General features: G+C 42.9%; 2 protein-coding genes across 4 annotated transcripts in view; one reads left to right on the top strand and one right to left on the bottom strand.

Annotated features, from left to right (window-relative positions):
- CSRP3 (cysteine and glycine rich protein 3) overlaps positions 1 to 13,386 on the top strand; it is a 362,567-nt gene that overhangs the window by 163,598 nt on the left and 185,583 nt on the right. The window lies entirely within an intron of this gene.
- NAV2 (neuron navigator 2) overlaps positions 1 to 13,386 on the bottom strand; it is a 260,533-nt gene that overhangs the window by 108,896 nt on the left and 138,251 nt on the right. For 2 of the 3 annotated variants that reach the window (XM_065755404.1, XM_065755403.1), the window contains exons 4-6: positions 11,435 to 11,507; positions 6,504 to 6,771; positions 1,596 to 1,753 (exon numbers count right to left, since the gene is read on the bottom strand). In XM_065755404.1, the coding sequence (XP_065611476.1) occupies positions 1,596 to 1,753; positions 6,504 to 6,771; positions 11,435 to 11,507 (499 nt within the window). Of the gene's footprint in view, positions 1 to 1,595; positions 1,754 to 4,340; positions 4,410 to 6,503; positions 6,772 to 11,434; positions 11,508 to 13,386 lie in introns of all 3 variants that reach the window. The other variant, XM_065755402.1, reaches the window with a different exon arrangement.

The raw sequence follows: 13,386 nt of genomic DNA, 5'->3' as shown, positions 1-13,386 counted from the left end.
CACTGAAATAATGACAATGCCACAGAGCATGGTACTTGGCATTTGCATTTCCAATGCATTGCCACAGACACAGCTTCTTTGCAACATTTATGTAAATATATCATGTTCTTGCCTTCAAACCCTTTGCTGTATGATTCTTGAAATTGAATTAATTGTGTATTTTAAGCACCTCTGACAATAGTGGAGGAAAGAAAAACAAATGGAGCTATTTGCCATATAAAAACCTTGAAAAAATCTTCAGTGGTCATTTTCCCTTCCTGTCAAGTTATTCATCAAAATGACTTATTTTTGGAGTAATTTTCTAATTCCCCATGTCCGTGTCTGGCAAAAAAATGAGAAGGCTTGTTTCACCACTGACAGTTCTTCCTAAAGCTATTTTTTTTGTGCGTACCTTCAGGACATCAAGTCGCAACCTCACTTCTAGTAAGGAAGGATTATCCTTTTTTTCAAGCAAAGTCAGCTGTTTTTTGTATTGTAAATGTCATCTCAACAGCATTCAAGAATCAAGTGTCCTCCTGCTGCAAGGATACTCTTTAAAACAGAGCATGTTTTCAGACGTCCCAACCCACCAATGCTACTTAGACCCAACCACATGGTGACCTTTCCTAATCCTTGACTGTCCTATCAGGCTGAGCGATTTGGAGTAACAGAGGCTTGGAGTACTACCAAAGACTTACAGATTACATTAAAACCCTTTTTATAACTAACATTTACATATATTTTCTTCAGTCTTGAAACAAACAAAACCAGTTTCTGTTAACAGCTGCAACAGAAACCAGGCCAGCCATAGGCTGCTGGTAATTTAAGAGATGCTGGGGTACTGTGTCAGCTCATGCCAACAGAGGAACGGTTGCTTCAGGAGCACCTTCAAACACAATAACGCAGGAGGTAAGGATACCCTTGTCTGTACTGGAGTCAACCTAAACAACAACATTATTTTTTTCCATCCCATGTCCGTTTTTGAAATACTGTCATTGAGCAGTGCTCTGTTCCTTGTTATAGTTCCAAAGAGGCTGATCATGAATATATGAAATTACTAAAATGATTCCCATTAACTTAAATTAGATTGAAATCCAAGCAAGAGTTTCACCAGGCAATAACAGAAGCCAGCTCTAATGGGGGCAGTGAGTTCCCCTTTCAAAGCATGCTGTAACTTAGTGCATTCTGGGGAGAAGTCAAACCAACCCGCACATGAAGACTTCACGACTACTAGTATTTAACCCCTTTTTACCCAGCTTTTAATCCTTCTTATTACAGATAAGTGCATAGATGATAAATGATCAGTCATCTATAATGTAACAGACAATCTGTTTTTATGTACTGTCTACCATGTACCCAGTGTAATCGCAATAAAAACTGACTAGCTTCCATCACACAGAAACTAAAAATTGACTTGGTGAATGGATCATTCACATTAAAAGCATGTGAGAAGAGCAAACATCATGGGAGAGCTCTACAAGGAGCCGTGTTTGCAAAGAGCCACTTAGCACTGCGAGATAACCGTACACCTCCTCACGTTTCAAAGAAAATCCAGCTTCCCCTGAACGAAACCACCACTGAGAAAAGCCGAGGATGCCAAAATCTCAAGTGCTTACCTGTCTCATTGCTACCTGTGGCTGCTGGAAGAACAACTCCAGGCTTGGACTTGTCGTAGTTGTTAAAGCTCTGGCTGCGGCGATTGTTGGCACTGATAGATCCACGAGTTTTTGTCTCACTGCCTGCAGTGGACACCCTTGTGGTTGGGCCTGGGAGCCTGATGAAAGAATGACAGGAAGATTAGATTCATGAACAAGCACTATAAACTACAAAGACTGGGATCACAAACATACATATATAAGGTCCTAGTCCTTATGAAAGCACAAATCCAAAACTCATCCGAAATGACAAATAATTCGCAAACAAGTTATAGTCTGAATTCCTTTATATTAAAGAAAAAAAAAAAAAAGGGGGCAAAGAAAGAAATAAGACTGTTAATTGGATACTTTAACAGCTCTCCATGTGAGGTTTCAGCTCAAAAAAACTTCAGGATGCAGTTTCAAACTCCTGTCTAAGCTGACTAATAGCAGACCTGGCCAACAGCCAAGTTGTTTCAAATGGACTCAATAGAGAATCCACTAAGCTGCCTCGTCTCAGTAAGGTGATCTGATCAGACCCTCTCTATTATCTTTTTCCTGTTCCATTAATGGGCACTTGCCATAAATCTTGTGAATCAAAAAGAGTTGTGGGAAATTCAGCGCAGTAATAGCACCGGTGTAAGGTTAAGGCTGAATCACACACCCCGCTCTTAAACCAGATTGCTGAGCAGGGCTACGCTCATCTTGGATATAACATGGGGAAGCACATTACATCTGTGCTCTGAGAGACACAAAGCCCAGTGGCCAAGCCCAGCAAAACGTTCAGTGGGTTTAATTTGGGCCCATTACATTGCACAAAATGAAAGTCCCTACTCTTAGGGCAGCCACAATGTCAGGGAGCAGGTATAAGTTTCTGCTTTGAATGGAAAGAGGACGGCAGCAAGCTGTTTCAGGAATGGATTTTCCAACACTGCATTTCCTTAACATAGTCCTTACTGATAAAACTGATGTTTGCTGTTAGGATTCAGAAATTAGCAGACAGGAAATGGTACTTGTTTCACGTTTATCAGGCAAAAAAGGAAGGGGTTGAACTTTCTAAAAGCTTGACAATTGGGAAAGCCACAGGCATGGCATCTCAAAACAATCTGCATGCTTGACTTCTTCACGGTGAATGTTAACATACGTGCCTTCTGTGTCTGTGCTGTGTTTGGTGTGCTCACAAGCACGCACTCCTACGTATCACGTAGAGGAGACATGGAAAACTGAAAGGCTTACTGGTTTCTCAATATCTGTACTTAAGGGAGTTAAGAGAACAACTTGTTTTAAAAAGCAAGACCATAATGTTATAGATTAAAAGATAGGACCAGTTCACGTTACGTAAAGCAACACCAAAAGGGTCTTCTTTGTGCTCTCTTTGTATTTTCTGTAAGGTACGATCTCCGTAAAAGTGTTCTGTACAAAATATGAAAGTCAATTTGTCTTAAACAACTTGTGCCAACAGCAGGCTGCAATGAAGAAGTCCCAGTTGTCAGAGGGAGGAGATGCAGCAGACCAAATCCCTGCTGTGCCTATGGGGGAGGAAAGTAGCCAGGAAGGAGACTGGCAGAGCTTCCAAAATTAACTGGCTCCTCAAAATCCAGTGAAAAAATAAGAAATAGGAAAAGAAGTGCGAAGGAAAAGAACAGAAATAGCAGCAGCTGCATGCACATGCTTTCAAAGCTCAAAATGGGATCAAACATAAGGGCATCATTCAAATATAAAGCACAGGGAAAAAAAATCATTTGCAAACCCAAAGCACCACAGATCTGGCACAGCACATCATGGTTCTGAGGTTTACTTGGCTGAAGCCTTTAGGACAAGCCCTCCATTTAGCCAGGAAGAGCAATCTCTTCCAACACTGGGGGGTGCTAGGAAGTTGCACAAAGTGCAGCACAGTGCCAAGGAGAGCACCCCAGGGATGCTCTGTCCTGCACACGGACCGCACTAAAGGAGTAGTGGTGGGGAAGGGAAGGGGCAACCTTAGTCATGGCTGCCACGCTCTTCCTGAAAGCTTAGAAGGCAGTTCGTTAAGAGTTTGTTTTGCTGAGTAGGAAATGAGCCACAAACACACAAGATAGCTCAGCTGGATGATTCTCAGGAGGACAAAACACTGCGGGAAGGGCCGAGTGGGGCAGCAAGGCCTGCAGAGCCTGTGCCAGGGTCAAGAGCCCACACAGGTTTTGCAAATCTGTCATATTTTAAAGGAATTAAAGCTGCCTGAACTGTGCGAGCATTCAAGAAGCAGCACGTTGGTCACAAAATAGTGCCACTGAGCCCAGGCCATAACTGTGACTCAGAAAGAAGCACAGAATGATAAAATGGTTTGGCTGGGAGGAGACCGTCTAGTTATAACCCCTCCTACTATAGGCAGGGATGCTGCTGACACACCAGGGCAGCACTAGCCTGATGCTAACTATTTCAGTAATGCAGAGCTACATGCAGCTCATACAGATGGGTGCAGAGGGGAGAGAACTCCCAGAACCATGTTTTGTTCTCAGAAACAAAAGCTCACAAGGGTAAGAAAACAAAACCATTTTCTTGCAGGCCTAAATGCATTCCACGCTTTGAAAAACAGAAAGAAGTTAAAACTGGCCCAACACTTCCACATCAGTAAAATGCCTAGTTACAAACCAGGAAGCAAATGTTTTCAGCATGAACCCTAAGCATGCATCCAGGAATACTGCAAAAGGACTACTCATGCTCTGCAGAAGATGAAGAAGTGCCAACCTAGAAGACTTTTTCTGACCAAGAGTGAATCGGATGATTTTGCTTTGAGATGAGTCCCTGGGAGATGCACTGCATGACAGGAAAGAAAAAGTGGAAGATATAATTGAGCAACAACTTCGTTTTTTAAAGCCACTGAACTTAGTTAGTAGCAGCAGGGAGAAGGGAGTTATTGTTCCTTCAGGCCAAAACGATCTAAAATCTGAAATCTATTATTTTTTATAGAGTAATGAAGACGTAAATTTTGCACACTAACTCACATTTTGTCACTCCTCAGCTTCTCCATTTTTTATTATATATGATTTTCTTCAGAACCTGAGCAATTTCAGTTTAGAATATACCATGCATATATGCATTATGATATTTCACACCTTCATGTTAAATACTTTTAAATCTCTTGAAACCCAGCACAAGCCAAACAACAGACTGAAAATACCAAAGCCACGTTTTAACGATCCCATGCTTCTTGTCATGTTCTTGGACACAAAAGCCACAAAGATACTTTCAAATACAACCTCGTTTTATGATGATTATTTCCTGTACAAGTTCATACATGCTGTAACAACATTTCCAATTACACAAATCCACTTAAAATGAGTGTGGTACATTATGAAAAACATAGTAAAAACCCAAGGGAAACCCAGAGAAGCTCTGAGTAGCATCTCTCTTGGAAGGCCTCCCTTAATCTGCCTACATCCCTCACAAAGCAGCACGTAAGCTAGTGCTCATCTTAGTGTGTTATTTTAACATAAATAAGCCTTAACTTAATTTGTGATGGTTTGAAATAAATAAGCCTTCACCAGTAACCGTGCAAACAACTTCAGCCTTTCATCCTGTGCACTAAATCCCACTAAAACTCTCACTCCCTTAACAGGGGTCAGATAAGCAGACGGCTGCAATTGTTATCACAGCTTTCCTGCCTTCACAAGTTGGCTTTTATTTGAACCTGCAAAGAGCTCCGGTAGGACGGAAAGGTGGCCAAGAAGGCCAACGGCATCCTGGCCTGTATTAGAAATAGTGTAGCCAGCAGGAGCAGGGAGGTGATCATCCCCCTGTACTCAGCTCTGGTACGGCCGCACCTCGAGTACTGTGTTCAGTTTTGGGCCCCTCACTACAAGAAGGACATTGAGGCCCTGGAGCGTGTTCAGAGAAGGGCAACAAAACTGGTGAGGGGTCTGGAGCACAAGTCTTATGAGGAGTGGCTGAGGGAGCTGGGATTGTTTAGTCTGGAGAAGAGGAGGCTCAGAGGAAACCTTATTGCACCCTACCATTTCCTGAAGGGGAGTTGTGGTGAGGAGGGGGTGGGCCTCTTCTCCCTGATAAATAATGACAGGATGAGAGGGAATGGCCACAAGTTGTGCCGGGGAAGATTTAGATTAGATTTGAGGAAACATTTTTTTTCTGAAAGAGTGGTCAGGCACTGAATGGCCTGCCTAGGGAGGTGGTTGAGGCACCATCCCCAGTGCTGTTCAAGAAGCGTTTAGATGAGGTGCTAAGGGATTTGATTGAGTAGTTGGGTAGGGATAGTGATAGGAGGATGGTTGGACTAGATGATCTTGTAGGTCCTTTCCAACCTTATGAACCTATGAACCTATGGAAAACATTTCAGGCACAAAGACTCCCTCTATTCTGATCTAGGAGAGCCAGCAAACACCTACAGTGACATGTTTTTTTCATGTAAGCCAGAAATCTAGTGTTTTTGACCAATATAAACCTAGATTTGATATTATCACCGTGACGAGTTTTGTTTCTTTTACCACTGTTAAAGCCTCCTATTTCTTAGTGGGGAATAATATTCTTGTAAACTGAGAACTCTGAGTTGGCCCTCACGTGTCCAAAGTATGCTCTGTAACAGCAATAACATAACACGCTTCAAGAGTGGGAAGAAACATAAATGAGTAATGAGAAAAATGCCTTTATAAAACACTGTGGTCTTGCTGGTATTCTACACTCATTGAACTGAGTTATTTCTAACACAGAGAACATATTTAAGCATGTGTTTTGATTTCCAGAGGTGTGAAGTCAACTGCTACCCAGCATCCCCTTCTAACACACACCTCATTCTGGAGGGGAACTAAAGAAAGCGGTTTCTTTGGATCTCAAAGGCCTTCAAGAAGAAAAACAAGCAAACAATGAAAAGACCAACTGAAACGGAAATTTCCCCACCTTGACTGCATTTCTAGTTGTGCTTTGAATGGATGCTGTGCAGCTTGCTGGGGCTGTTGGCACTGAGTCTGGAGCGAAGCTGGCACCTGCTGCTGCTGCGGCCCAGCCTGGCCCTGAGATGGAGGTCCTGCTTGCTGAGATGCAGAGGGAACTGGCTGGGACAGATAGTGCTGTGGCGGCTGTTTCTGTGGCTGCTGCTGCTGTTGCTTGTATCGAGACAAACTGAAGAAAAGACCCAAGATGGCCTTTAGATTCCCATTCCGGATTTCTGTAAGGCAATATTCAAAAGTCACTCATCAGCCATTACTGGTTGTTTCCTCCTGACAGAGCAGCGGGTTGGCCGCTGTGCCCTTCATAATGCCATCTGAACTCAGCTCCTTCAGGATATGACAGACTTCTGCAAATCTCATTGGCACTGCATCTCACTACCAGTGAGCCAAACTCCAAATAAATAACTGATTTCTCCCCTGCAGTGACAGCAACAGATGCCTGCCATGTCTGCTGTTTTCTGCGTGTTAACACCAATGTGCTTAAAAAGGTAATTCCTTTAAATAGTTCTTTTAAAGTAACTAAAACCAACCAACCAAAGAACACCACAACAAATGCATTAACAAAGTCACACTGTCAGTAATTTCAGTCTTAGATTTGCACGAGGAAGTGAAACCACTCGGTTACCACACTGCACTGCACCACTTCTGGAACAGCAGGCTAATTGCTTCCATAAGGATCTGGTGCCACTCACATGCTAGAAAACGTCATTACCTTTCAAGACTGTTATATATATGGAGCCAAATTAGTCTCTTCCTGGGCAGTGGGATCGCCATGAATACTGCCTGCTTCCTCTGTTCACATCCTACTCCTGCCCCCGTGCAGCATCAAGCCCTAAGCCAGACTCCTCCCACTGGCACTGACATGAGGCACTTGGCTTGCCTAATCTGCCCGTGTTTGGCTAGGGAGGACATGGCATGGAAGGAGACATGAAAGCAAAATAGACACACAGGGCAACAAAGCACGGTGGAAAGGATCTTATCTTCAGTAAAGAACTCAGTTTACTGATGGAATTGTCAGGAAAGGTATCACTTAATCACGGGGCAGAGCATAACTAAACAGACCCAGCAGCACCAGGAAGCTTAACTGCACAAACATAGGCCAGGAGACAAAAGGAGCTCCAACAAGCCTGCATGTCTAGACTCAGCAAAACTCCAGCAACTGGAAACAGGGCCCTGATTTCAATGTGAATGAGAGGTGACTAAAACAGCAACCCCACCTGAAATCCATACCTCTCCGTGGCCATGTATCGGAAGAGAAACCTGCTCTTGGCGTGTTTGAGGTGACAGAAAATAATAATCAGAAGAAAGCCATATTAGAAACCAATGAGTTTCAAAAGCAGCAGCCTCTCTCCCTTCCAGCTTTTAAGTAACATATTTCAAACTGCACTATTAAAGGTAGCTGTCTTATCTCGATGACAGACCAAGGGAATTCACCTGGCAGCCTGCCCCTGTCCTTTGCACTGAAAGAGAACTTCAGCCCCATCCACTTCCTGCCTCCCGTCCCTTCCTGCCATGCATCACTGTGAACACACACAGCAACCTGGACAAGGATAAGCACATCCCCCCTCATTTTAAATCTGGAGCCCAAAGGCCTGACTTTGTGTATTTTGAACATTGTAGATGTTTTGGAAGAAACGTGGTCTTTAAGAGAACCCATACAAACGCACCCTTAGGAAATTTCCTCGCTGTCTTACATATGTTTTTCATGCCTAGAGACAGTGAATGTGAGCACTTTGCACAAGCCACTGATGACTGACCACTGAGGAGTTCTGCATGCAGTCCTCACCAACCTGCCTTCACTCACAAGTGAGATAAGATGGTCTGCTAAACAAAAGTTAAAAAAAGACAAACTAAAATAGCAAGAAATTCTGTCCACAGGGGAGGGCAAAAGCCAAAAGCAGGCCTGAATGTAAGACAAAATTCGGAGAAGGACATATACATCACAGCAAAAATCCCAGAGATATCGTGAAGCAGAGACAACTTCAAGGCAGCACAAGCTCAAAGCTGAGCAGCTCTAAGCTGACTTGAGGGAGAAAAGCTCCCCAGAGAGCGCTGGGATGCACTCTGTAGGCTCCACTGAAATGTGCTCTAAGTCCAAATAACACTGGGTCATGCGACAATTCAAGAAGTAATTCATGTTTTTCCCCACTATATCTGCATGTCTTGGGTTTTTTTTGGAAATTAAACAGTAATTTTTTGAAGACTGTACATAAAAGCCTAAGTTCTCTATGAGGCTTGGAGTAGTGAGGTAACTGTACCTCAGGGTCCTCACAAAGGGAATTTTAGGAAAAGAAACTCCAGAAAAAGCCTGAAAGGTGTGTACAGTGCAGGGCCTATTTGCACAACACCCCCCAAACACAAAGGCTGGACAGAACACAAGCCAGAGATGCTAGGAAAATAAATAACTTGTCAGCCCAAAGGACTCTTAGCAATACACAGGCTTGGCACAGTAGAATCAAACTCTGGGAACCTGTAAGCAACCTCTCAGGTATGTGTCAAATAGCACCATGAGGTGTTTGTGTTGTGGAAACAAAAATCCCAGCTGGAACGGGCTGCCCAGGGAGGTGACGAGGTGTTCAGGAAGCATCATGACGCGGTAATAAGGGTTTAGTGGGGAAATAGTGGTGGGAGGCAGATGGTCAGACTAGATGGAGGTCTTTTCCAACCATGGTGGGTCTACGATTCCAGAAAGGAACTAAAATGGATTTATTGCAACACTGCAGAGCATATGCACTGAGGTCATCATCAGAGATTGCATCTGCACTGCCTAACTCTACACACACTATACCTGAGTGACGCCACAAGGGTATTACACACAAAGTGTGTGTTGTGGTTTTGTGGTTTTGATGCCGGTATTCCACATCAGAGCATCACGCAGCAGTGAAGGAGTTAATGGTGTGGGAGCAGCAGAGGGGCGGAGCTCCGCACCGGATGCCAGGCAGCGCTCTGCCTGGGCGCGTTGCTCTGGGCTGCCGTGGAGGTTCAGCACGTGTGCTTCCCCTGCACTTTTCTCCTTAACGTAAGCTCACAGCTTTTGGTTTAGAAACTTCATTTCTCTCTCAATTGTTCAATTTTATTATACAAAAGTTACCGTTCCTTCTCAGATCGTGCCATTGTTTTTTTTTGTAGACCCATCTCTTCCCGCTGTTTCCTCTCTCCCGTGGCCACTGCAGTTTCCTTTTCTTTCCCTTTCTCTCTCCCTTCTCGGTTTTGACAGTGTGTTCCAACACTCAGTCAGCCTTCCTCCATACTAACACTGCACTGTTGAAAAATGCACATTATTAAGCAACTCAGGAGAGGTGTCAGTGTTGATTTCCATTTGGAAGCAATAACCACCTTGTACTCCCTCCTAGACAAGGACCTGCCGGTGGGGCAAACACAAGCATTTACAGTTGACCTAGCAAGTCTTGGCAACTTGAGCAGAAACACTAGCTTGCTTGGCTACAGCACTCTTTAAAGTGATTCTGTTTTCACTGGTTTAGTTTTTCCCTTCTTCCTCAGCACAGCTGAGGATGGGCTCTCCAAATTTTCTTGCTAAATTCCAATCTTTTAACTTCATTTTATAGGAAGTGCTGCTCCTCTCCCCTCTGTTTAGCTATCATTCTTTTCCTTCAATGTTAGTGGTAGTGCCAGTAAATGTTCTCATTCTTAATGTTGGCAGTAAACCTAAGAGAACTACTGATCCCTTCCCAGCTTTGGTATGACTTAATATGCTAATTCCTAGAAAGAGGAAAATGTGAGAACATAAAAGAAAGAAAGACAAAATCAGCAGAAGTCACAGGATAATCGACATCCTGTCGAGTCTGACTTGTGATTTGGCAGAACAGTAATGAACATTAAACACGTCGTCTGTTGCCCGTTGTGAACGCTACCCTGCCAGCTTAGCACGCTGACAGTTTTCTCATCAATTCATCTGCTAGATAATATGAAATACGTAACATTTTTACCCTACTTACTTGACCAAAACTGGCTTTTACTATGGACTCAAAGCTGCACTTTCTGTTCCATCGCATCCTGAGAAGTTCTAGATCACACTTTATTTTCGTGACTTGAGAATTCAGACTGGAACCGAACTATCTCAGCACCGAATGCAGGGCAGTGCTTGGGCTGACCTTGCCAAAGCTCCACTTGGGAGGAAAAGATTTGCTGTGAGTTTCCTAACCCTGCTGAAGGCAGGCAAACACAAACAGAGGTGAAAGCTGGTGATGAGAATTAGGGAGATGCATTTGATCTTTTAACGAGACAACGGATAAACTGAGTCATCAGGCACCTGACACAGGTCATGTACTGATAGGGAAGAATATCACACACAGTCATTTTCTGTGTTTGGAAATTTCTTGTGCTCCTTATAAGCAAAAGTTAATCACTTTTGCTTATAAGGACCACAAGAGGTCAGTACCTCCTCTGTCCTTTTTTGTTTGGGTTCACAACGTTTGTTGTGGGTTGTGTTTTTTTGTTGGTGGTGGTTTGAAAACAAGCTTCAAAACATCCCACTCCAAGGAAATTAATAGTTGAAGAACAATTAAACAGCTTCTCTCTCAACAGACAAAAAATCCCCAATAATCCCTGTAAAAAATATACATAAAATCTATACTCTAAGCAGCGCACCAATTATAGAGCTGAGATGAAAACCTTCCAGTTTTTAATAGACATACACCAAGACATTACTGAACTAGAATAATTATTATTGCAAGTCAGCTGCATGGAGATCAGATGCATATTTGACTTACCTTTCACAGTGAGTTCAGGGGAAAAAAGGAGTAAAAACTTTTAAGTTACCCAAGTCTAACTCTCCAATCCGTGGCATATGTGGACTACAGTCACAAGCAGCAATTTCTGTTGGTTATTTCAAGTGACATTTTAAACCAGGGATTGACTCACCTTCCGCCGACAGCCCCTGTATGTTAATCCCCTTGGCAGCCAGGAAACTCAGGCACGCATCTATGTTTTCAATCTGTTCAAGAGCAACAACACCAACAAAAAAAGGAGACACAAAAGAACATGTGTTGTCATAGCTGTTTAATTTCCCACCACCCTTTATTGCACTCGGTCTTCATATCACACAAAAAGTCCCTTTGCTCACATTGTGCGAACCATAACAATATGATGTCTCCTAAAGTTGTATGGTCCTACATGGATGGAGCATTACTTAGCTCTGAATGTATCTGTATGTGAATGAAGCACGTTATTTAATGCTCTAACCACGAAAGATGATCACTATCTGTCTCATTAAAGGGGCAAGGATGTTATGCCAAGATTTTTAACCTACAATAAGTGTAATGAATGTGAAACTGAAGATAAACATGGAAGCCACATTTGCTTGAGAAGGCAGATTGCCACTTGCTCTTAAGTTGACAGCTGGCAAAAGTTTCCAGCCACAAAAGCAGTCAAATATAAAGACTGTAACTGGAAACCCCACGTGGAATCAAAAAAATCTTTACCATGGCATTCTCCAAAGGTCAGAAATGACAGACAACCCTGGTCCCTTCAGAGACATGGTACAACTATGGGCACTAAACTGCTTGGGATAAAACAGATTTTGATCAGACAGCACCTGCACAGCAGTTCTGCACTTAAGTGACTGCAATTGGTACACACAGATTGGATTATATCCAACTGACAAAGCAAATGGCAGAAAGGTTGGGAGAGTTGGGTGTTTTTCCCCTATATCTAAGTATCACTGCAGAGATGTAGCTTTAGCCTTCATGATCAATTTCCCACCAAGCCCTACTGTAGTATCACAGTAGTAGTTACTGTAGTAACACAGAGACATGCCAGACCCCCCAGACCAAAGCACTTCAATCAGAAGCCTAATCCTGGGCACCCACGAAACCCACAGCAGGAAAATAAAACCCAACAAAAAAGCCCCCACCATTACTTTAGGAAATCTCAAGTATTGCATGTGAGGTTTCACTGTAGTCTTTCAGGTAACAGCAAGGAGTAATTTTTGCCATGTAACTATCTTTTTGCCCTGAAGTTTTGAGATATGTGAATAAATGGGAAGCTGTCGGAAAATCTCCAGCACGGATTTCTCTTGGGGTAGTTTCATTTATTGCTTATAGCAATAAAAACATTCTGTTCTATCAGGGTAACAAGAAGTTACTGGCACTACATGACTGAGGCTTCAACAGTTCTAAACACGGTTTATGTAACAAGGTTGGCAGAAGTTTGGAACACACTTTGGAAATCAATTGCCAAAACCAGACATACCAGGTGAGAGACTGCCTGAAATGTTCAGATCTGAACACTTCTAGCTGTGTGTAGGTCCAAAGGTTCATTTATCCACAGTTCAGCACATGCCAGCAGTCCAACTTTCCTTCCTCAATGCCCAACCACCCTTTCAGACTTTCAATGCAGTTCTTTTATTGAGGCGATTTGGGACTGGAAAGCCAAAGTCCACCTTTTCAAAACAAAATGTCATGCAAAAACATCCACCTTCCCACCCATTCCCACCTCCTATACCTAACAAAACCTCAGCCCTTACTGTTTCAACAGCACTTCTAGTCTTCACAACTCTGAGTAGATTGCTCCTCTTCTGGTAAGGAGACTTACTATGGTAAATAAGTAATGAGAAGCAGTGTCTGTATAAGAAAATGAGCTATGAAGATAAGATCTTGTATACACATACAGCATTGCATCTGTAAGGAGTTCACCAAAAAATCAGAACTGAAAGATAAAGACACAGCAGCAATTCCATTAACATTTACGCACTGTTGTCTGTGGGACTGACACATGGCAGAGTGATAGCAATGTAATTCACTGACTTTGAAGGAGAGTACAGATCTAAATAAGGAAAATAAATGTTGGGAAATTGAAGAAAATGAAATGCAGAA

Source organism: Cyrtonyx montezumae, unplaced genomic scaffold (genome assembly GCF_038088225.1).
Source record: "Cyrtonyx montezumae isolate F1298 unplaced genomic scaffold, pur_monq_1.0 scaffold_10, whole genome shotgun sequence".
Taxonomy (NCBI): domain Eukaryota; kingdom Metazoa; phylum Chordata; class Aves; order Galliformes; family Odontophoridae; genus Cyrtonyx; species Cyrtonyx montezumae.
Note: the sequence above shows the minus strand (reverse complement) of the source record. Positions and strands in the feature narration are given on the sequence as shown.